This window comes from Prionailurus bengalensis, chromosome B4 (genome assembly GCF_016509475.1).
Source record: "Prionailurus bengalensis isolate Pbe53 chromosome B4, Fcat_Pben_1.1_paternal_pri, whole genome shotgun sequence".
Taxonomy (NCBI): Eukaryota; Metazoa; Chordata; class Mammalia; order Carnivora; family Felidae; genus Prionailurus; species Prionailurus bengalensis.
The window spans coordinates 61,331,034-61,354,813 of NC_057358.1; the positions used below are offsets into that span (position 1 = coordinate 61,331,034).

Consider the following 23,780-nt stretch of genomic DNA (forward strand, 5'->3'; position numbering starts at 1 on the left):
TAAACATAGTACTTATTAGGGTTATTGTGTTATGTGTGTTAAAATGCATACTACTGGGGCGCCTGGGTGGCTCAGTCGGTTAAGCGGCCAACTTCAGCTCAGGTCATGATCTCTCGGTCTGTGAGTTCGAGCCCCGCGTCGGGCTCTGTGCTGACAGCTCAGAGCCTGGAGCCTGTTTCAGATTCTGTGTCTCCCTCTCTCTGACCCTCCCCCGTTCATGCTCTGTCTCTCTCTGTCTCAAAAATAAATAAATGTTAAAAAAAAATTAAAAAAAAAATAAAATGCATACTACTTAGAGCTATGTTTGGCACATAGTAGACTCTATATCCGCGGTTCTGAAACATTGTGGTATTTAGGACCATTTTACGCCTATCAGAATCGTCGTAGATCCCAAAGAGCTTTTGATTATGTGGGTTATATCTATTGATATTCACCATATTATATTATAAAACTGAAATTTAAAAAAATATGTGTTTATTTAAGAAACAGTAGTAAATCACATAGAATAACATTTTTAATTTTTTTTTTAACGTTTATTTATTTTTGAGAGAAAGAGACAGAGCATGAGTGGGAGGGGGCAGAGAGAGAGGGAGACACAGAATCGGAAGCAGGCTCCAGGCTCTGAGCTGTCAGCACAGAATCCAACAAGGGGCTTGAACCCACGAACAGTGAAATCATGACCTGAGCTGAAGTCGGACGCTCAACCGACTGAGCCACCCAGGCACCCCTAAAATAACATTTTTAAATGAAAACATTACTATATTTTCCAAACTAAAAATGAATTTAGTGAGAGGAATAGCATTGTACATTTCTGCAAATCTCTTTACTCTCTGATTTCATGGAAGGCCTCTGGATTCTCTTATCTTCTGGTTTGTTCAGTCTTTGGTGATATCACAGGTTTTTCCATGTTTGGAAAAATCCATTGTATATTCATGAGAGAATGAGAGTAAAAAGGACAAATAATATCTCAGTATTTTTATGAAAATAGTTTGAGTTTGTGAACTTTCTGACAGTATTGCAGGAACACCAGTGAATTAGAATTCTGCGCTGTTGTAACAGCCCACATTCCTTGGCTCATGGCCTCCTTCCATCTTCAAAGCCAGAAATGACTGGTTGTGGCTTTCTCCTATCTCATCTCTCTGACCCAGAACGTTCTTTTGCTCTCTTCCACATTCAGGGACTCTTGTGATGGTATTGGACTCGCCAGGATAATCTCCCTATTTTAAAGCCAGCTGATGGCAATGCTAATTCCATTTGCTACCTCAATTCCCCTTTGCCATGTAACCTGAGATATTCACGGGTTCCAGGAATTAGGATGTATTTATCTTTGGGAAACCATTATTTGGCCTATTACACTCAGGATTCCTTTGAAAACTTCAGTTCTGTGTAGCCATTTCTTGTTATTAGTTAATCATCCCCATTATCATTACTTCTGGAATTTGAAGCACTCCAGTATTCGGAGAAGATGAAGAAGAGTTAATAAAGGGAGATTTTGGATGAAGTAGCCAGGAGGGTAGAAGGAGAACTGAGAAGTTGGCTGTCTTGTCCAAGAGAAGACAGAGTTTCTGAAAGGAGAGAATGGTCCAGTGTGTCAGATGTTGCTGAAAGTTTAGTTAGAAAGGAAGACTGAGAAATGACTATTGTATAGGTGTGTTAGGCAAAATAATGCTCCTCCCATCCCCAGATGTCCACATCTTAAACCCCAGAATCTGTGAACATGTTGCCTTCTATGGCAAAAGAGACCTTACAGATGTGATTAAGATTCTGTAGTTTGACATAGAGAAATTATCCTGTATTATCTTGTGTGGGCCCAATTTAATCACATAGCTCTTAGAAGTAGAGGAACTTTCATGGCTGTGGTTCATGTGTGCGTGTGCATGTGTACGTGTGTGTGTATGTGCGTGTGCATGTGTGTGTGTGTGAGAGAGAGAGAAAGCGAGAGATAGAAGAGAGGCACAAGAAGAATTTGACACCCTGTTGCTGGTTCTGAAATGTAGAAACTGTGTGCAAGGAACTGAATTGTGGCGACAGCAATGAAAGGGATCTTCCCTAAAGCCTCCAGAAAGGAACACAGTCTTGCCTAGCACCTTGGTTTTAACCCTGTGAGACCTATGTTGACTTCTAACTTATAGAACTGTAAGGTAACAAGTTGGTGTTATAAGTCATTAGGTTTGTAGTCATTTGTATGGCAGCAATGGAAAACTAATGCAGTAGGCCATTTGTTATCTTGATGAGCAGTTTTGGTATTTTGGGGCAATGAAGCCTGCTGGAGTGGATTTAAGAGAGTGGGAGGAAGGGAAATGGAGGCACAAGGAGTAGAGACAGTACTGCAGTGCATGTGGGATAAGGGATTTTTTTTAATAGAAAATAATATTATAGTTTCAAAAAATATTATAGCATGTTTATATCATTATAGGATTGATTGAGTTGAATGTGAAGATTGATGATCAAGTGAAGGAGGTGAGGAGGGGAGGGGAGTTGAAAGTCCTTGACTAGATAAGTGAGTGTGTGGGAGCCAGTAATTAGTAAGAAGTGTTATCTTCTGGTGGAACTGTGCTCTTCAGTTCTTTATAATATGGGTATATCTTGTTTTATTGCACTTAGGTTTTTGGCAGCCTTTGAGCAAATCTATTGATGCCTCTTTTCAACAGGATTTGCTTATTTCATGTCCCTGTATCACATTTTGGTAATCCTCACAATATTTCAACCTTTTTCATTATTATTATATTTGTTATGGCAATCTATGATCATTGGTGTTTTGATGTTACTATTGCAATTGTTTTTGGATACCATGAACTTCACCCATGTAAGGTAGTGAGCTTAATAAATGTGTGTGTTCTTACTGCTTCAGCTGGTCTCCTCTCCCTCTCCCCTAGGCCTCCCTATTTATTCCCTCAGACACAATAATATTTAAATTAGCTTAATTAATAACCCTACAATGACCTCTAAGTATTTAGGTGACAGGAAGAATTACACATGTCTTATTTTCAGTCAAAAGCTAGTGGGGCACCTTGTGACCCAGTTGGTTGAGTGTCTGACTCTTGATTTTGGATCAGGTCATGATGTCAGGATCATGGGATCAGGACCTGTGTTGGTCTCTGTTTTGAGTGTGGATCCTCCTTAAGATTCTCTGTCTCTTTGTCTCTCTCTCTCTGTCTGTCTCTCTCTCTCCCTCGCTCTGCCCATCTCCCCTCTCTCAAATGAACAAACACAAAAGCTAGAAATGAATAGGCTTAGGAAGGCATGCTGAAAGCTAAGATAGGCTGGAAGCTAGGCTTATTGCACCAAATAGTTAGCCAAGTTGTGAACGCGAAGGAAAGTTCTTGAAAGAAATTAAAAGTGCTACTGTTGTAAACCCATGATTGATATGAGTAATAAAACATCCTTATTGCTGATAGGGAGAAAGTTTTAATAGTCTGGATAAATGATCAAATCAGCTACAATATTCCCTAAACTGAACCTACTCCAGAGCAAGGCCCTAACTCTTCATTTCCATGAAGGCTGAGAGAGGTGAGGAAGCTAGGGAAGAAAAGTTGGAAGCTAGCAGAGTTTAGTTTATGAGGTTTAGGAAGGAGGCCATCTCCATAACCTCAAAATGCAAGGTGAAGTAGCAAGTGCTGATGTAGATGCTGTAGCAAGTTATCCAGAAGGTCTAGCTAAGATAATTAATGAGACTAAACAGCAGATTTTCATTGTGGATGAAACAACCTTCTTTTGGAGGAGGATGCCATCTGGGACTTTCATAGCTAGAGAGAAGTCTGTGCTGTCTTCACATCTTCAAAGGACAGGCTGACTCTCCTATTAGGGGTTAATGCTCCTGGTGACTTAAAGTTGAAGCCAACGCTCATTCACCATTCCAAAAATTCTAGGTCCCTTAAGAGTTCGTTAAATCTACTCTGCCGGTGCTCTATCAACGGAACAAAAAAGCCTCGATGACAGCACATTTGCTTATAACATGGTTTACTGAATATTTAGAGCCCACTGTTGAGACCTACTGCTCATAAAAGAAGATTCCTTTCAAAATATTACTGCTCATTGATTACATACCTAGTCATCCAAGAGCTCTGATAGACGTGAACAATGAGATTCATGTTGTATTTATACCTGCCAACAACATCCGTTCTGCAGCCTCTGGATCAAGGAATAATTTTGGCTTTCAAGGCTTATTATTTAAGACATACATTGGGTAAGGCTACAGCTGCTATAGGTAGTGATTCTTCTGATGGATCTGGGCAAAGTTAATTGAAACCTGGAAATGATTCACCATTCTAGATGTCATTAACAATACTTGTGATTCATGGAAAGAGGTCAAAATATCAACATGAACAGGAGTTTGGGAGAATCGATTCTAATCCTCACGGATGACTTTGAGGCGTTCAAGACCTTGGTGGAGGAAATACTGTAGATGAGGTGGAAATAGCAAGAGAGCTAGAATTAGAAGTGGAGCCTGAAGATGTGACTGCATTTGTGCAATCTCATGACAAAACTGTAACAGATGAGGAGTTACTTCTTATGGATGAGCACAGAACGTCGTTTTTTGAGATGGAATCTATGCCTGGTGAAATGCTGTGAAGATTATTGAAATGACAGAAAAGATTGAGAATAGTAAATCAACTTAGCTGGTAAAGGGTTTGAGAGGATTTGACTCTAATTCTGAAAGAAGTTCTGCTGTGGGTAAAATGTTCTCAAACAGCATCACATGCTACAGAGAAATCATTCATGAAAGGAAGAGTCAGTGTGGTAAACCTATCATTGTTGTCTTATTTTAAGAAATTGCCACAGCCACCTCAACCTTCAACCATCTCCCTGGCCATTAAAAAGCCATGAACATCAGGGCAAGACCCTCCACTAGCAAAAAGATTAGGGCTTGCTGAAATCTCAGATGTTGGTTAGCATTTTTAGCAATATATATTGTTTAAGTTCTATTTACTTTTGGAAGAGAGAGAGAGTGCACAAATGGGGGTGAGGAGGGGCAGAGAGAGAGAGAGGAGAGGGAGGAAATCCCAAGCAGGCTCTGCACTGTCAGCACAGAGCCCAATGAGGGGCTTAAACCCATGAACTATGAGATCATGACCTGATCCGAAGTTGGACGCTCAATTGACTGAGCTACGCAGGTGCCCAGCAAGAATTCTTAAGTAATTAATTAATTACTTAAGTAATTAAGTAATTAATTCTTAAATAATTAATTCTTAATTAAGAATGTACATACACTTTTTTTCAGACGAAATGCTATTGCACACTTAATAGACTACAATATAGTGAAGACATAACTTTATCTGCACCGGACACCACAAAATTAATTGACTCCCTTTATTGCAGTGTTCCCTTTGTTGTAGTGGTCAGGGACTAAACCAGACATATCTTTGAGCTGTGCCTGTATTCATTTCCTCCTATTTTTTTGTTTTAAAAGAGAAAAGGTATCATATGCTCTTTTACTTAAGAACGTATCTTAGATTATTTCATTTCAGTGTAATAAGTTTCTTAATCTATTGAATAAAAAAACTTTTTTATTTGGTAAGTTCCCCATGGTAATAATTTAAGTGGTTTCTGACCTTTTATTTCAGTCCCCTTGTACAGGTAACCTTATGCATTTGGTAGACATTGTTACTTAAAATGGAGAGTCTGGGTTTTATGGTTATTTATTCATTTACCTTATATAGTTATTGCAGAGTGTAAGATCTAACGCAGGTAATGCTTCCATCTTTAGGTCTTATTAAAATTATAAATATAGTTTAAAGAGTCATATAATTCTCAACACTTTATGATGAAAGCAACATTTCCAGGTGTTTTCCCTGCTCCTGCCATTTTTCTGCCCACCACCCCCAGTAGCAACCACTTTCTTTTTTTTTTTTTTTAATGTTTATTTATTTTTGAGAGGGAGACAGAGTGTGAGCAGGGGAATGGCAGAGAGAGGAAGAGACACAGAATCCTAAGCAGGCTCCTGGCTCTGAGCTGTCAGCAGAGCCTGACTTGGGGCTCAAACTTGTAAACCAAGAGATCATGACCTGGGCCAGAGTCAGACGCTCAACCGACTGAGCCACCCAGGTGCCCCGCAACCACTTTCAACATGTTAAATTAGTATTTTTGCCCATATATATATTTTTCTTTCTTTCTTTCTTTTTGTTTCTTTTCTTTGTTTCTTTTTTTTTTTTTAGATTGAGAGAGAGAGAGAGAGAGAGAGTGAGCAAGCAGGGGAGGGGCAGAGGGAAAAGGAGAGAGAATCGTAAGCAGTCTCCACATGCAGTGCAGAGCCCGATGCAGGGTTTGATCTAACGACTGTGAGATCATGATCTGAGCCAAAATCAAGAGTTGGATGCTTAACTGACTGAGCCACCCAGGTGCCCCTATGCCAGTATTTCCAAGTAGCACTCAAAATATATTGCTACTTTTGGATATTTTATTTGCTATAAATTCTTGTGTCCAATCTATACTTAGAGACCTTTATTCTTTCACTATAGTTATATCATAAATGTTATCAGATCAGTATTTAGTATTTACATTATAATGGTTATGTAAATGTTATTGATACTTAAATCACATATTATACTTGCTTGTCTTTTCTTGATCAACCTTTTATTTATCTTTAAGGGAATATTATTTTTTGTGTATTCTTACTCATTATGATTTTTTTCATGCAATTGTTCTGTTAATTTTTATTGTTAACTCATATATATTGGATCTCAATTAATTAAATTTCTGGGCCCTACTTGAGAATTCTTTCACAGGTGTTTTATGCTTGTTTTTCTTGGGAGCAGGGAGTATCAGCTGGCCTGGCACTATCCTGGTACATTTTTCAGGGTCTCTATTGTACTGTAATTGTCTAATAACTAGTTATTTTTATTTGGTGCCACCTTAGGACTTGCTATTCTGATTGAAAATCCTGTAATGGCCTTGTCCTTGAGACAACTTTGACTTTTTAGGAATGCTTCCTGTATAAAAATTGGGTTTCAGTTCACGCTTTTTAAAAACTATTTTGCTCTTTGGAAATTTCCTTACTTTCTGTAAACCAAGCAATATTGTAAATATTAAGCTGTGTGGATGATCTAGTTGTGTTTTTCCTGGAGGCCGTTTTAAGTTTGTATTAGTGCTGGAGATAAGTTCCTAGCCCACGTTTGTCCATTGTGGAGGAACTTGAGGCATCCCTTTAGTGTATAATGTTTGGATCTCAGAAGTTCCTTGTATGAACTTTGTTATTTGGATTACAATGTCTATTATCTCTTCTCTGTAACACCATTATTTGGGTCCTGGATCCACTGAATTGTCTTATTGTATCTGTTTCCCATTCCTTTATTTCTCCTCTCCTTTCTGGAGAAGAGAAACTTTCACTTTACTTTTCAATTCTTCTACTGATGTTTTCATACATACTGTGTTTTGAATTCCCAAGAGTTTTGCTTGTTCTTTGAGTCTTTTTTTTTTTTTTTATAGCATTTGGTACTTGTTTTATGGATATCTTTTATTTATTTGAAGTTGTTGATGTTACTATTTTTTTATTCTTACATAATATTTCTTTCAAGATGCTTTTTTTTCCCTTTTTTGTTACTGTTACTGTGTTCTGGCTTTAAAATAATTTTTTTTAATGTTTTTATTTATTTTTGAGACCGAGAGAGAGCATGAACGGGGGAGGGGCAGAGAGAAGGGGAGACACACAATCCGAGACACAGAATTCGAGCTGCCAGCACAGAGCATGATGCGGAGCTTGAACTCACGGACTATGAGATCATGACCTGAGCCGAAGTCGGACACTCAATTGACTGAGCCCCAGGCGCCCCAGCTGTGTTCTGGCTTTTTTTTTTTTTAAGTTTATTTATTTTTGAGAGAGAGAGAGAGTAGGGGAGGGGTAGAGAGAGAATCCCAAGCAGGCTCCCTGCTGTCAGCTTGGAGCCCAATGCGGGACTCGAACCCACGAACCACGAGTTCTCGACTGGAGCCGAAATCAAGAGTCGGACGCTTAACCGACTGAGCCACCTAAGTGGCCCATTACAGGCTTTCTTTAAATGACAGATCCATAGCTCACTCTCTGTCTCTTTCCCTTTTTTTTTTTAAGTTTATTTATTTATTTTGAGAGAGAGCATGCATGCATGCATGTGAGTGGAAGAAGGGCAGAGAGAGAGGGAGGGAGAGAATCCCAAACAGGCTCTGTGCTGAGAGCACAGCCTGACACAGGCTCAATCTCATGAACTGTGCGATCGTGACCTGAGCCCAAACCAAGAGTTGGACCTTAACTGACTGAGCCACCCAGCCATCCCCATAACTATCTCGTTTAAATAGTGGGGCACAGAAGGTTGACTGGAAGTTCTGTGTTAGTGAATGGGCTTGTTATAGAGGAGGCTTCACTGTAGGGTTTTCTGACAAGGTTGTTGATTGTCACTTCTCCATTGTCAGTGTTTTTAAGCAGGGCTGGCTTCATGAGCATGCATCTTGTGCAGTTGCACAGCGCCCTGTGATTTCAGAGGTACCATGCTTGGTTTACTGATGTACTGTTGCCATCTTGAAATTCTTAATTTTTAAGTAAGGGCTCCACATTTATGTTTCATACTGCGGCCCACAAATTATGCTCTGGTCCTATCTTTTCTTCTAGATTGTATTACATTTTGAATAGAAGGCCTGTTTAGTCTCCTACCTGCTGAGGATAATCCAACTACACAGGGAAAGATTTCTGGGGTTTACTACTTGATATAAACTTTCAGTAATTCTCCTGTTTTCAGTGGTGGTCTTGCCTTCATCTGTTCCTGGTATTCCCGTGTTGCCCTCTCCAGAGAATTGTCCTTTATTCTTCTACTGTAATTGTGTAGGAGTAGTCTCAGTCCAGGCTTGCTGTATTTCTGCTGGTACAACATTCTTAAAAACCTCATGCATCTTCTGTGGAAGTTGAGGGGATTCATGCCTTAGACAGATGGGTTCTCCACAGATCTTTCTACATAATGCTATTTATTTTTCTGGCAGATGTTTGATTGGGTTCATGACTCACATAAGTAGTTTCTTGAGCAAACACTGTCTGACCAAACCTTTGACCTTCTCTCAGAGCCATTTATTGATGTGAATTTCCTAATTCTAGCATCATTTGCTATTTGGATAGACTGAGAACCTCCCAAATGATCAAGTGTTGGTTTCTTTTTGCTTAACATATCCTTTCTCTATTTATCTCTTTCTTCTTGCATTTTACCATATGCAGCAAGGAGAAAACAGACTACTAAACCTTCAGTACTTTGCTTAGAAATCTCAGCTAAATATGGAAGTTTTACTTTCCACCCAATTCAGCCAGGTTTTCTATCTTTCTATATAACAAAGATCACCTGTCACCTAGTTTCCAATAACATGTGTCTCATTTTCTTCTGAGACCTCACAGAAGCATCCTTAACATTCACATTTCTACCAAGATTCTGTTCATGATGATATATCATTTTTCTAACTTGATAGCTTTTGCTACTTTACTCTTCACTTCCTTCTGAGCCCTTACCAGAATTGCCCTTAACATCCATATGTCTACCAGCCACCTCTTGAAAGCACATGAGGTGTTTTCTTGTCTAGCACCACAGGATTCTTCCAGCCTCTGTCTACTACCCAATTCTTAAGCTACTTCCCCATTTTTAGGTGTTTGTGTAGCACCCCTATTCTTGGCACCAAAATCTGAATTACTTTCCTGAAACTGATATACTAGAGTTCCATCAACTTAGTGGCTGGAAACAGCAGAAATTTATTCTCTCACAGCTGTGGAGGTCCTAAGTCTAAAATCAACATGTTGTCAGGGCCCTTCTCCCTCCACAGGTTCTGGGTGAGAATCTTTCCATGACTCTTCCTGTGTCTGCTGGCTTGTGGCAGCATAACTCCCATTTCTGCCTTATCTTCACATGGCTTTCCCCTTTGTATCACTGTGCCTCAACTCTCACTCTCCTTTGTCTTAGAAGGAAACTAAACAGTACTTAGGGCCCACTCTAAAATCTGAGGTGATCTGATCTTATGATGCTTAATTGTATCTTAGTGAAAACCCTATTTCCAAATTTTATTACATTCACAGATATCAGGGATTAGGGCCTATCTTCCACCTATGATAAGGACTGAAGGTGAATTTCAGTGTATTTAAAATTGTGAAAGTATATTATAATATTGTGGACAGAAACACTCACGATATAAAAACAAATGACCAAAACATATAGTGATTTTTCTTGTGAAGCCATTTTTCTTCTCTTGAGCAAGCTATTAAATATTTTAGAAGCTGTATTATTAGAAGGGCCCTTTCTATTACCAGAATTAAAATACAATCAAACTTTGGAGGGTAAGCTTAAAATGAAAAAAGTCATAAAAATTGGAAGAGTTTTAGAGAGGTTCACATCCTTATTGATTGTTATGTTGTTTGTAGATTTATTGTGTGTATAAGGCATAAGTCTTTTCTTTAAACATTGGCTGGCGAAGGATTGTTCTTGGGTACTCTCAAAGTAGGGAGGATTTGTTGTAATCATCCTGGTACAAGTGGTGCAGCCCTTTTTATGATCACAAGCTATGTGCTTGTCTGTTCTTTCCTTTCTCCTTGCCTTTCTTCTTCCTTTGTTCCCTCTTTTCCTTCATCTCTCTTCCCTCCTTTCCGCTTCCTTCTTTTTTCCTCTGCTTGGCTTGAGTTAGTTTTGTTCATCTGCTTCTCAAAGCACTTTGTTTTTCAAAATTTTAACAAAGTTGATGATAAATAGTCATTTCTTTTAAATCTGGTGCAGAGTGGAGTTTATACCTTTCCTATTGGAGCGAATAATAAAGTGGCATTGAAGTAGCAGTTGGAATAGGACCAGGCCAATCAACAAATTAGCCAGGAATTTAGCCAGAGTTATGCAAGAGGCGATTATTCTCAGGCTGTGCAGAATTTGACAATTCTTGAACAGATTGCCATTGGTAGAAGAGATGTGCTAATGGAGAAATGATAATGGCAACAATAATGGCACTGTTGTAAACGTATCATCCTCTTTTATGAATTTCACTGGTAATTGTTTTCATCTCCAGAGTGATGAATTAGGTGTGACCCGCTTATGTATTCTTGATTTTCTAACTGCTAATTCCTTTCCTTCAAGTTTTGGTTTAGACGTGGACATAATATTGTTACATATGGTTTTGTAAGTTAGGGTATAGAAAATTCAATTACTTCTTTGCTAGTGTGAATAAATTGTGGGTTTCTTTGCATACCTTCATCATTGTATTTGTTTGGAAACTTCCATAAGGAGTTTTTGTTCTCTTGTTTTTGATTGAGAGGATTTAGCAAAGCTGATAGTTTTGGAATCTGTTTGCTGATGAAATCCATACAGTGTGTTAAGGCAGCCATTAATGGGCTAGGTCCAGAGTTGAAAACTAATTCTTGGAAAAATTTTGGGAATCTTAAGCTAAAAGCACAGATATATTAACCTATGTGTTTCAGTACTGGGTATAGTTTACTATGGCGAAAGTGCTCTATTTCCATTTGTAATACTACTTTATACCTTTAAAGTGATTCTTACATGATTTTGTTACTTTTTTTCTCCTTTTTTATGTTTGGCTAAATATTTGAATTCGTCTATGGATTGACTTGGTATCATTTTGAAGGATTTTGTTATAGGCTGTTATTTGTTACTCATTGTATAGAGGGACTAAGAAATGAAGTAGAATGAGGAGATAAGAGATGAAGCATTTGTTCATTGGGAAAGACTTCTTATCGTATAATGCTGTGTCATGCCAGTGAAGCCTACTTTTTTAAAGAAATTAAGTAGGCCTGTTGTAATTGTCAACTGTAGGGTCAGTGAGAGATGGAGAAATGGTGTTTTGTCATTTTTGTTATGTTTTGACAAAGTAGATGCATATGGGATTATCTGTTCTTATTTGTGCTTCTCTGACATTTATAGTTAGGCTACTTCGGTGTGTTGGATTCTATAGATTTTGGTGTGTTAGTTGTGGTTCTGACCATTTCTCAGTCAGAACCTTTTCAGTGCATTGGTTGGTTGTTATCCCATTATCTTTATTTTGATTTCTTGCCCTGCAAATTTCCTTTTGGAATATCTGGAAGTGTTTATAGCTGCCTTATCCAATATAGTTGATTAGTTGTTATGAAAGGGATGTAATCTTGTGGCTTCAGAGAAAGTGGTGAAGCCTATATTGGAAAACGTTTCTCAATCAGACATTATTAACTAATTACTTTGTGTAAATTATGTTCACTCTAATTATAAGCTTGCTCTTGGCCAAAGAATTTAGAAGGTGAGAAGCAACTGCTTTCTAATAGGTGGAATATAATGGTTAATTGGTCTTTGAAGTTCCATTCCTTCCTTCCTGTTTCTTTCTTCTCTCTCTTCTTAAGTACTGTAGTAAGTCATTCCAAATACATCAATCAAATATTGGCTTTTGACCATCTGTGTGGCACAGGATCCTGTTACTGTGCATTTACTAGATGTGATTAATATGGGTTGTTATACTTGGTTTGTTAATGGCCAACAATAATATAATGTTAATTGAGAAAAGTTTATCAGTTTGTGCCATAAGCTTAATTTAAAAATTTTTTTTGTATAAATCTTGATTCAAATGCCCAAAATGAGTTTGTCATCAGTATAAAAAAAAGGGCTAAAACCCCATTTTTGTGTGTGAAGTACTTATATTTGTTAATTGTATAGTTCCTATTTATATATGTACTTATTCAACAAATAATTTTTCAATACCTATCATGTCCAGGCATATTAAGGGTAGTAGACTCATGTGTATTTAATAATTTTTCCAAGGAGCTACTATCCGGAGTGGTTATGGGTAGTAGAGAATTGTTAGAATGTGCTTTTGATAATCTTTGAAAAGCAACTTACTTTACACCTTTCTTGTCAGACCAAAATTTCTGGTTGGCAGAATAATTTAATGAATAACTAAGTCAAGTTTTACCAAAGAGTAACCAGTTTGTGCCATACTTTAATCAGAATGCATGACTTATGGCATATGAGTCTGTGTGTTATTGAGTTTTACATAGAAAACAAATCTTTTGATAAAGAGTTGGGAATATACTCAAGTTAGTTCAGTCTTTGATGGGATATTTTTCAGTGAACTTTGAGCTATCAGCAGATCTCTTTCAGTCTTCACCCTGCCCTTACAGAACTAAGTGGCCTTGAACAAACTACTTGACCTGTCTAAGGCTTCAGTTTCCTCATTTACAAAATGACTGCATTGGAATGGCTTACCTTTCAAGTCTCTTCTTATTTAAAAAGTCTATAATTTTATTTAAGGTGAAAGCATTTTCCTGAATCTTCCCTTTCTAGTGATGCTTTTGGGTTTGACATTTTGAAAGAAAGTTATCATTGTGGTTAAATTTGGTTTTGACTACTTTGAAGATAGGTTGTAAATTTTTGGCTCTATATTCTTGAAATAAAAATTTCAGGCCATGTAGGACTATCTGGTTATTCCTGTGTTTTCTTTTGGTAACTAGGCAGCCTTCTGTGTTATAATGTGGTTGTATGATTATGGTCAATAACTTTGAAGTAAGCAAAGGGAGGTCTATTGGTCTAGTTTTAGCATACTGTATCATAGAATAGCATGAAGAAAATTGGAAGGGTATTTTAGAAAATGATTGAATCCAACTCTCATTTAACGGATAAAGAAACATGCCCAAAAATATTTGTTAATTTATATGCTGAGCTTGTATCAGGAAAAGAATGTTGATCATAATCTCATTCATTCACTTAACAGACATGTATGTTAGTCTATTAAGTAACCTCCTTTTTGAAGCCCAGGTTTTAAATACATTTTTAATACACTTATTATGGTAGAAAATTATCTGTCTTTGATGAAGAATGAAACCTCATTGTCACTTCCCAATATATTTGGCCTTCAAGTCCTGTCCACTCCCTCTCTTCTTTATACAGGGCATCATTTGGGATACATATATTCAATGGCAAGTAAAATTTCATCTTCCCGAATTGAACTTGGATTTCTTTCAGATATCCATGTGAAAACCTTAATACATAGTCGGATATATATATCTGGGGATCAGCCATGACAAGGTTGGAGATATAAATTAAGGAGTTGCACATAGATAATATTTAAGGTAATAAAATTAATTTAAGGTCCGTTAGAGGTTGAAGAAATTAAAGAGGAGTCTGATTCCCAGGGAACCTCTACATTTCAAAGTTATGGCAGTGAAAAGACAGAAGAAATAGATAGGAAGAGAACCATGTAAACAAAATATTCCAAGAAGGAAGGGGTGGAGTTGGCATGATGATGGCTGAAGCAGTGACTGCAGGATTTTTGAATCTTATCAGATTTTCTTGCAAAATTAGACTAAGATAGTTAAAAAAAAGTTTTAAGTACTGTATTCAACAACAAAACAAGTAGATGACACTTGTTTGAATGAATTCTAAAGCCTAAGCAATAGAGCTGAACTATTGACAACAATGAGACATATATGTCTATCACATCTGTGCTAGAGTAACAGAGCGGAATATAAAGAGGGTTTAGGATGGTCCCAAGTGCTTAGTGATCCAGACAGAAATTGCTGCCCCAGAAGAACCATTGCCAGCAGAGTAGAGGACTTAGAAGACAGATCTGAGGATAGCACTTGAAACTGTAAGAGTGCTCTGAGGCCTCATTTCTCTTGGAACTAAATACCTGGTGAAAGCACCCTTCTTGAAGCACAGAGGTGCATGGTGAAGGGAAATGGTAAGGAGTAGCACAACACACTAAAGGAAGGAGAATGTTCAGGTACGGGTAGAGGAGGGGCTCAGAGAAAGCAGATATCAGAAAGTACAGGAGAAGTGGCTACCCTGATTATAAACACACACACACACACACACACACCACACGCACTTGTGCACTCATGCATGCACATTTTATTACCTTGTAATAACAGTAGAAGAGGAAGCCCTAGAATTATAAAGCTAGGGAGGTTGTTCAGGTCCATTTCATTCCTTATTCAGGAACCTCTTCCTAAAAGTCAGTTTCAACATGGGTAAGAGAAAAGGACTGTGGTGAGACCGTGTACTAAGATAGAAACATTTTGAAGAATAGCATAAATCAGAAGTAGAATGGTTCAGAAATGAGAAAAGATAACAGTTAAATAAGAAGAGATAACTGACAAACACAAGAAGAGAAGTAAAATTTAAAAAAAACCTCACAAAATGAGGACTAAGCTTGAAAGAATAGCACAATGAGTGCAGCGCTGTAGGAAGAAAGAAAAATAAAAGATGGAACAAAGAAAAAGAAATATCAAATAAATGAAGAAAGGATTTGAGAGAAAGGAATAATTATAAGAAATAAGCAAAACGGACCCAGTATGTGTATAACTGCAGTTCCTGAAGAAGAAAAACTGAAGAAGTGAAACAAGTATATGAAGAAACAAAATTAATCAAACTTTCAGGAAATAAAAGAAGACTAGCACCTTAGATTTTGAAAGTATACATGTATATCTGGAGAATAGACCCCAGACAGTTGATTGTGAGAAATATTCTAGTGACTTCAAAGAAAGTAACTTTCAAAAGAACATTTCAGATATTTAATTATAATCACTTCTGCTTTTTATAATTTTGCCCAGGACAGTTCATATTTATGCTTATTATTCTTATATTATTATTAACACTAACCCCTGTGCTCTCAAAAGTCACCCAGTTTGGAAGATAAATTTTAGGCAACCAAAATGTAAGGTAAAGGAAATTACATCCATCTGAGACTTTTAAAAAGCAAATTTCATGCCCAAAAATAATATAACACAATTAAAATACTCAAGGGAAGAAGATGTGAGTTGAGGATTTAGGTACGGTTAACTAATGTTCAGTTTTAAAAGATGCAAATGGTTCTCAACATTCAAAAACGTAAAGAATGTTATTCTAATGGTCTTTTTATAAGGAATCTTCCTGACACTTCAATGTATTCCAAAAAATAAAATAATAAAACCAGCATCTCTGATAAAAATGAAACAAAATTATAAATGAATACAAAATCAAAGGAATAAAACACCACCCAGCTTAGAAATTAAAATGACATAAACATACTATTTTTTTCTTTCATCAATTTTTAAATTAACATAAAATTCACATTATATAATATTCATCATTTAAGTCGTTTTAAAGTATGTAATTCAGTGGTTTTTAGTATATTCACAATATTGTTAAACAGTCACTAATATCTATTGCCAGACATTTTTATCACCTCAAGAAGAAACCCCTTATGCAGTTACCCCTCATTCCCCCTCCTGCAGCACCCAGCAACTGCTAATCTACTTTCTGTCTCTGGGTTTGCCTATTTTAGACATTTCATATAAAATGGAACCATGCAATATATGGCTTTTTGTGTTTGAGTATTTTCATTTAGCATAATGTTTTCAAGGTTTAGCCATGTTATAGCAAGTATGAGTACTTCATTCCACTTGTGGGTGAATAATATTCTATTGCATGGATAATTCTGCAGTTTATCCAGCCCATTGGTGTCATTTGCATTGTTTCGCCTTTTGGCTATTATTAATTACGTCATGATGAACGTTTGTGTACAAGTTTTTGTGCGAATGTATGTTTTCACTGCCCTTGGGTGTATAACTAGGGGTGAAATTTCTGGGATATTTGGTAACCCTGTATTTAATTTTTTGAGGAACTGCTATACTCTTTTGCATAATGGATGCACCATTTTGCATTTTCACCAGCAACGTGTGACTGTTTCAGTTTCTTCGCTTCCTTGCTGACACTTTCTTTGTTTTGTGTTACAGCTATCCTAGTGGATGTGAATGGTTTTAACTTGAATTTCCATAATAGCTAATGATGTTGGGCATTTGTGTCTTTGGAGAAATATCTATTTAGTTTTTTACCCATTTTAAAATTTGTCTGTCTTTTTGTTGCTGAGTTATGAGACTTGTTTTTATATATTCTGGATATTAGAACTTTATCAAATATATTATTTGCAAATATGGAGCGGGTTGCCTTTTTGCCTTCTTATTAGTGTCCTTTGATTCACAAAAGCTTTAAATTTTGATGAAATCTAATTGATGTGTTTTTTTTTTCTCATTTGCTTGTGCTCATGGTGACTTATTTTCAGAAACCATTGCCTAATCCAAGATTACAAAGATATGCACCTATTTTTCCTTCAAGAGTTTGTTTTAGCTCTTATATTCAGGGATTTATCCATTTTTAGTTAATTTTTATATATCATTGAAGTGGGGTTCCAGATTTATTACTTTTTGTGTGGATTCAATTGTCCCACCATCATCTGTTGATAAGATTATTTCTTTGCTATTGAATTGCCCTTGTTACTTTGTAAAAATTAGTTGATTATAGACATATACACTTATTTTGGATCTTTCATTTCTATTTTCCATTGAACTAAATCCCTGTCCTTATACTAGTACCACACTGTTTGGTTACTGAAGCTTTGTGCTGAGTTTTGAAATGGAAAACACAAACCCTCCAACTTTGCTCATCTTTTCGAAATTGTTTTAGCTATTCATAATCCCTTGCAATTCTATGTGAATTTTAGGATCAGCTTGTCTGTTTCTGTAAAATAAAGCCACTAGAATTTTGGTAGGGATTGTACTGAATCTATAGATAAATTTGGAGATTAGTCACAACACATTATGTCTTCCATTCCAGTAACACAGGATATCTTTCCACTTACTAAGTTTCTACAATTTTTTTGTAGTTTTTAATGTAAAAGTTTTGTATTTCTTTGGTAAAATTTATTCCTAGGTACTTTTTCCATGATATTGTAAATAGAATTTTTTTCTTGATTTCATGTTTGGAATTGCAAATGTGTAGAAATACACATGATTTTTGTGTTGACCTTTTATCTTATAACTTTGCTGAACCTGTTTATTAGGCCTAATAGTTATTGTTTATTGGATCTAATAATTCTGTAGTTTCTAGTATATATAAAAACATGTCTTCTGAAAATAGGAATGGTTGCATTTCTTCATCTAATCTAGTATTTTCTTAGGATACCTTTTATTTATATTTTATTTATTTTTCTTGCCTAATGCCTTGTACAGTGTAAAATAGAAGTGTTAGGAGTGGACATCCTTATCTTGTTTCTGATGTTAAGGGAAAGGCTTTTAGTCTCTTGCCAATAGTATGATGCAGATGCCTCTTATCAGATAGGTTGAGGATGTTGCTTCCTATTTTTAGTTTGTTCACTATTTTATCAAGAAAACATGTTTGATCTTGTGACTGTTTTTTTGCATACTGAGATGGTCATGTGTTTTTTTTTTCCTTTTTTTAATATGGTATATTAAATGGATTGCATTTTGTATGTTGAACCACCTTGGCATTCATGAGATAAATTCCACATGGTCCTTCGTGCATAATCCTTTTAAAATGCTGTTGGATTCTGTTTGCTGCTATTTTATTGAAGAGTTTTACATCTATATTTATAAGGCACATTGTTTTGTACTTTTCTTGTATTGTCTTTATCTGGCTTTGGATTAATCTAACACTGTTACTCAATCTTTTATGTTATCAGACTGAAGATAACTATTATATTTTTCATCATCTTTTTATTCCCAAAGTCAGCAGTCTGGCACTTAGTAATTGTATAAATTAAATATGATGCTTACTGAGAAAATTTGGTATGAAACAATGGCATCTGGGAAAATTTTAGGTCATCAGTAACTGTATATTCATAGTACTTGGGAGAATCTACATTTTCTACTTTGATTTATGATGAATATTACTGAATATCTCCATATAATTTAAAAATTATGAAGTACATATTGAATATAATAGTCAAAATTTTAGTTCTGATATGTAAAATGATTATCGAAACCCATTATGTCAGTAATGAGAATTGTCAGCATAATCCAGATAATTCCTTCTCTCTAGAAGATACAGCCATGGATAAAATGTTCACTGTGATTTAAAATGTAATGTCATAGAACATTTTGGTTACTTATGTCTCTCAAGAAAATACCTTTTATATGAATTGCTCAGTACATTGTACTCTGTGCTTTTTTTAAGCACATCAGTACTTTTTAAAATTAATGATTTGTGTCATTATTCAGGACTATAGTTATTGAATTATCAAACCTGATAATTGAAATGGTTCATATTTATCTTTAATTTGTAATTAATTAGGTGAAAGTAGAATACCTTCTCAGTTTTACTTAGTGGATCTAGGGTAATTTGCTTTGCTCAGACCAATTAACTCTAAGGCTTTTGACTTTTTTGGTTCCCAGTTTTCTGAATTTTAAACTGAAGAGACTAGTTAGTAATAGGTATTGTCAAGAGAGAAAAAAAGTAAATTTTTATTTTATTAGTTAAGTTTGGAAAATGCTGGTTTTGGTAAAGTTCAACATAATTCCTTCTCGGTTTGTCCGAAGTTTAATATGTTAATATATGCTGTTCATGTCCATAGTTTGACCATAGTTGCCTATTTTGTATGAGCTTCTTCTAAATCCTTGGCCTGAAGGTGGAACATAAGCATCCCAAGAATTGCCTGAGATGATCCACTATGATATGGAAAGAAGATGTCAGAATACCTATTACTATTTACATTTTTTTAATCTTGAAAAGAGAAAAATCTGTGTTAATATTTAGCACATGGATTGATGCTTTTTGTCCTCCCTAAGTCCTTGTATGAAACAGTCACATATTATTTGTGAGATATCCTGACATGAATGGGAGATCCAAACTGATGAGTTGGTAGTGATACTCTTATTTATTTGCTTGTTTTTAGTGTAAATAGTGTATCACTTGCTTAACCAAGTAATTGGATTATTATTAGTGTTTAGTAAAATAACTCTCATAGAGATGGAAAAATGACTTCAGAAAGATTGCTGAGCCATAGATTGATAATCGTAGCAACAAAAGTCTGTATTTATAACAAGTGCCTCTGGTGATTCTTTGCGTTTAGGCAGCTTTGGGAAATAGTGATTTAGTCACACTGAGGTATATAAAGGGATGTACCGGAAAGGGGGATTAGATGTTAATAATGAAAGAGAACCTGTTAAATCAGTAAGGTCTAATACATGAGGGGAGATGATGAATGAGCAAGTGGCAGCAGTAAATGGACAAAAAGTATTGGCATTATCTTTCATTCTAAATATAGCTGAAGTTTAATTTTCTCTCAGAGTCCATCAGGGTGATGATGCAGTCATTCAGGGTTACAAGCTGGCAGAGGCTGTGCCATCTGCAGAACCTGGCTTTCATTGTCATCTTGGGCATTCACATCCAGCAGCAAGTAGGGGAAGAAAGGCAATGTGTGGAAGACTGTGTGGGAGGTTTTTGTGATTCAAACCTGAAATTCTGTATGTCACTTCTCCCAACCTGATATTATTAAAATAAATCCCACTTGGTTGACATGTGTTATCCTAGTAATATATTGCTAGACTCAATTAGCTTATACTTTGTTTAGAATTTTAATCTTTGTTTAGAATTTCTGTATTCATAAAAGAAGGGTTCATAATTTTATTTTCTTTTAAATATTTTTGCAGAGTTTAGTATAAGGGATATACTGTCCTAATAAAATATGTGGGGAAGTATTGCTTCATTTCCTATTCTCTGGAAGAGTTCGTGTTTGTGTAAGATTTGTTACTTCTTTCTTTTTAATTTTTTTTACTAAAAAAATTATTTAATGTTTATTTATTTTTGCAAGAGAGAGAGACAGAGCATGAGCAGGGGAGGGTCAGAGAGAGGAAGACCCAAAATCCAAAGTAGGCTTCAGGCTCTGAACTAGCAGCACAGAGTCCGATGCGGGGCTGGAACCCATGAATCACGAGATCATGACCTGAGCCAAAATCGGACTCAACCGACTGAGCCACCAGGCGCCCCTGTTACTTCTTTCTTAAATGTTTATTAAAATCACCTGTTAAGGGGCGCCTGGGTGGCGCAGTCGGTTGAGCGTCCGACTTCAGCCAGGTCACGATCTTGCGGTCCGGGTGTTCGAGCCCCGCATCAGGCTCTGGGCTGATGGCTCGGAGCCTGGAGCCTGTTTCCGATTCTGTGTCTCCCTCTCTCTCTGCCCCTCCCCCGTTCAAGCTCTGTCTCTCTCTGTCCCAAAAATAAATAAACGTTGAAAAAAAAAAAATCACCTGTTAAGTAATCTCGGCTTAGAAATTCTTGGTCAGAAGTTTTTTGCTTGTTTTTTTACATTAATGAAACATCAGTTTCTCTTAGGTATATAGGACTATTCAGATTTTTTATTTCATCTTTTTAAAAATTTTGATAAGTTGTGCTTTTTCCTAGGAGATTTTAAATTTTATCTAAAATTTTATTTTTGAAATATTGTATAGTATCTTAATGTTTTTTAAAAGAAGTATATGTAGGTAAATGTAATATCCTAATTCATGTATGATGTTGGAAATTCACATTTTTTAATTTTTCTCATTTTATTTTTATCATCATACTGCATTTCCCTTTTTTTCTTAATTTGGATTATTTTTTTAAAGATTCTCTTTTGTGACATGTCTATTTAATCTTTTTACGCTGTCCCATGTTGTTTTAAATGCTTTCATTTTTGGTGGTTTTTTTTTTTTTTGTATTTTTTGTTTTGTTTTGTATTTTGTGTTTTCCATAGTTTTTTCCTCTCTTTTTATTGTAGTTTCTTCCCCCGCCCCATCTTTTAGGTCTATAATCCTCCTTTCTGCTGTGTTTCATTTACTGTTTACCTCATCTTTTGAGTTACAGCTGAGAAATATGCACTATTAGTAAAATATCTATTTCATGAATTCCAGTTCTCTGTTGAAAATCTGTATCCTATCAATTTTCTTTATTTCTCCTCTACTTTCTTGAACATATGAATCATAGATGTTTTAAACTCTTTGGTAGCTAATATATAAATCCTACATGGGCCTATTCTTTGGTCTTTGTGTTTTCTGTGTTTTGGTCTCATCTGTTGTCATCTCTCTGATACTTTTGTATTGAAAGCTATTCAGAGTGTTTGAAAAATTAGAAAGTCTTTGTAGGATATTAACATTCTCCAAAGAGAGTTCATCCTTTCCTTTCCTAAGAAGGTAGAATGGGGAGGTGATCACCCTAATCCAGTGGTTCTCCAACTTTGTTATGTATTAAACTACTGGTATACATATATTACTGGAGAAGTAATAAAAAATATGTAGAAGCCAAGCTCATTGAAGTAACACAGGCCTTCCTGTCTCTTGATTCAAGTCCAGAATTGCCAAATGTTCCAAGAGACAATGCCATTGCCTTATGTTTTCTCATTTCTGAGTATGGTTTTCCTCTCTCAGTTTTTGTTTCGCTGTAAGTTTTCATTGTTTCAGTCCTCCCTAATACTTTTACACAGAAGTTTATTTTTTCTCTTTTTTAGCCAAAGCATTGATGTGCCACAAACCACTCAGTCATTCATGAATGCAAAAGTCAGTGGTTTTAGTTTATAAACGAAAGAACAAATCATGGTTTATTTTTTTGTTTTTGTTTTTCAGGACAAGCATAAACAAGAATTGGAAGACATGAGGAAAGCTGGTCATGAAGCTCTCAGCATTATTGTGGATGAATATAAGGTAGAGATTTGGGAGTCTGTTTTCTTTTTTAAACTTTAGCATACTTTCATAAAACATTTATACAGATAGGCATATGCAAACATACACAAATTATAAAATTACAGTAGTCTTATTTTGGTATACGTTTCCTTTCAATTGACTGATGTGTTAATTGAAAACATACTTAGTAGATTACAAAGGTAATGCTAGATGTTGCTCTGCATTTGAGAAGTTGTGGAATTTTTTAAGAATATAGAATCTGAAGCTGAAGAAATTCAAGAACAAAATACTGTAGAATTAATTGCTAGATTAGATTTTTTTCTTTGCTGTGGTTCTACCTCTTTTAGAAAAAAAAAGGCATGATATAAATCTGATAGATATTGTGGGTGAAGGGGATTAAGAAAAAAAATGTCGTGGGGCACCGGGGTGGAACAGTCAGTTAAGTATCCAACTCTTGATCTCAGCTCAGGTCATCATCTCATGGTTCATGAGATCAAGCCCCGTGTTGGGCTCTGCACTGACAGCATGGAAGCCTGCTTGGGATTCTCTCTCTCCCTTTCCCTGCCCCTCCCTGCTCTCTCTCTCTCTCAAATAAATAAATGAACTTTAAAAATATTGTTGTGAATATTGTTACAGAAATCATGATAATGTCAGCATCAGGGACATATACAATATTACTCTCTGATTCTGGGTCTGCATAAGCTTATTCATTTAAAGCAAACTGAGGACTGGTATGTTGCAAACTTTCAAGATGACCTGAACTTTAAAGAGTTTGTGCATTAGTTGTGTCTGATGGATGTAAATTTGCCTCCTAGTTCACTTTGCGTCAAGAACTAATACTGTGAACCTAATTTTCTCTTATTGGTGTTGTAATAACTTATCAAAAAAAATCTTTTTCCCCCTAAATTTCATGTTGTGTCATGAGGAATGTGTTCTTGTTGAAATCAAATTCAAACAATTCTCCCCAGAGGTAACCACTGTTAGTGTTTGATGTGTATCTTTCTAAAGGTTTTTCTCCATTTTTTCATAAGTATATATACTATACCATATATATATATACATATATATGTGTATATATATGTATATATATAGTATATATGTACATATATATACATATATATGTGTATATATGTATATATATAGTATATATGTACATATATATACATATATGCATATATATACATACACATAAGTATATATACTGTATATAATATCATGTTATATAATTTTTTTTATTTGGTTTTACAGAAAATGTTATTCCACTCAGTCTCTTCTTTTGTTTCTGTGTTTATTCACCATGACTTGGAAATATTTTAGTATCAGTATGTATCAACTTTATTTTTTCATACAATAGTGTTCCACATTATATGTATACCATAATTAACTCTACCTG

At 35.7% G+C, this 23,780-nt stretch overlaps 1 protein-coding gene across 21 annotated transcripts in view; it reads left to right on the plus strand.

Annotated features, from left to right (window-relative positions):
* CCDC91 (coiled-coil domain containing 91) overlaps positions 1–23,780 on the plus strand; it is a 353,607-nt gene that overhangs the window by 161,773 nt on the left and 168,054 nt on the right. For all 21 annotated transcript variants that reach the window (XM_043562023.1, XM_043562025.1, XM_043562041.1 and 18 more), the window contains one exon: positions 22,331–22,408. In XM_043562023.1, coding sequence (XP_043417958.1) covers positions 22,331–22,408 — 78 coding nt within the window. The remainder of the gene's footprint in view (positions 1–22,330; positions 22,409–23,780) is intronic.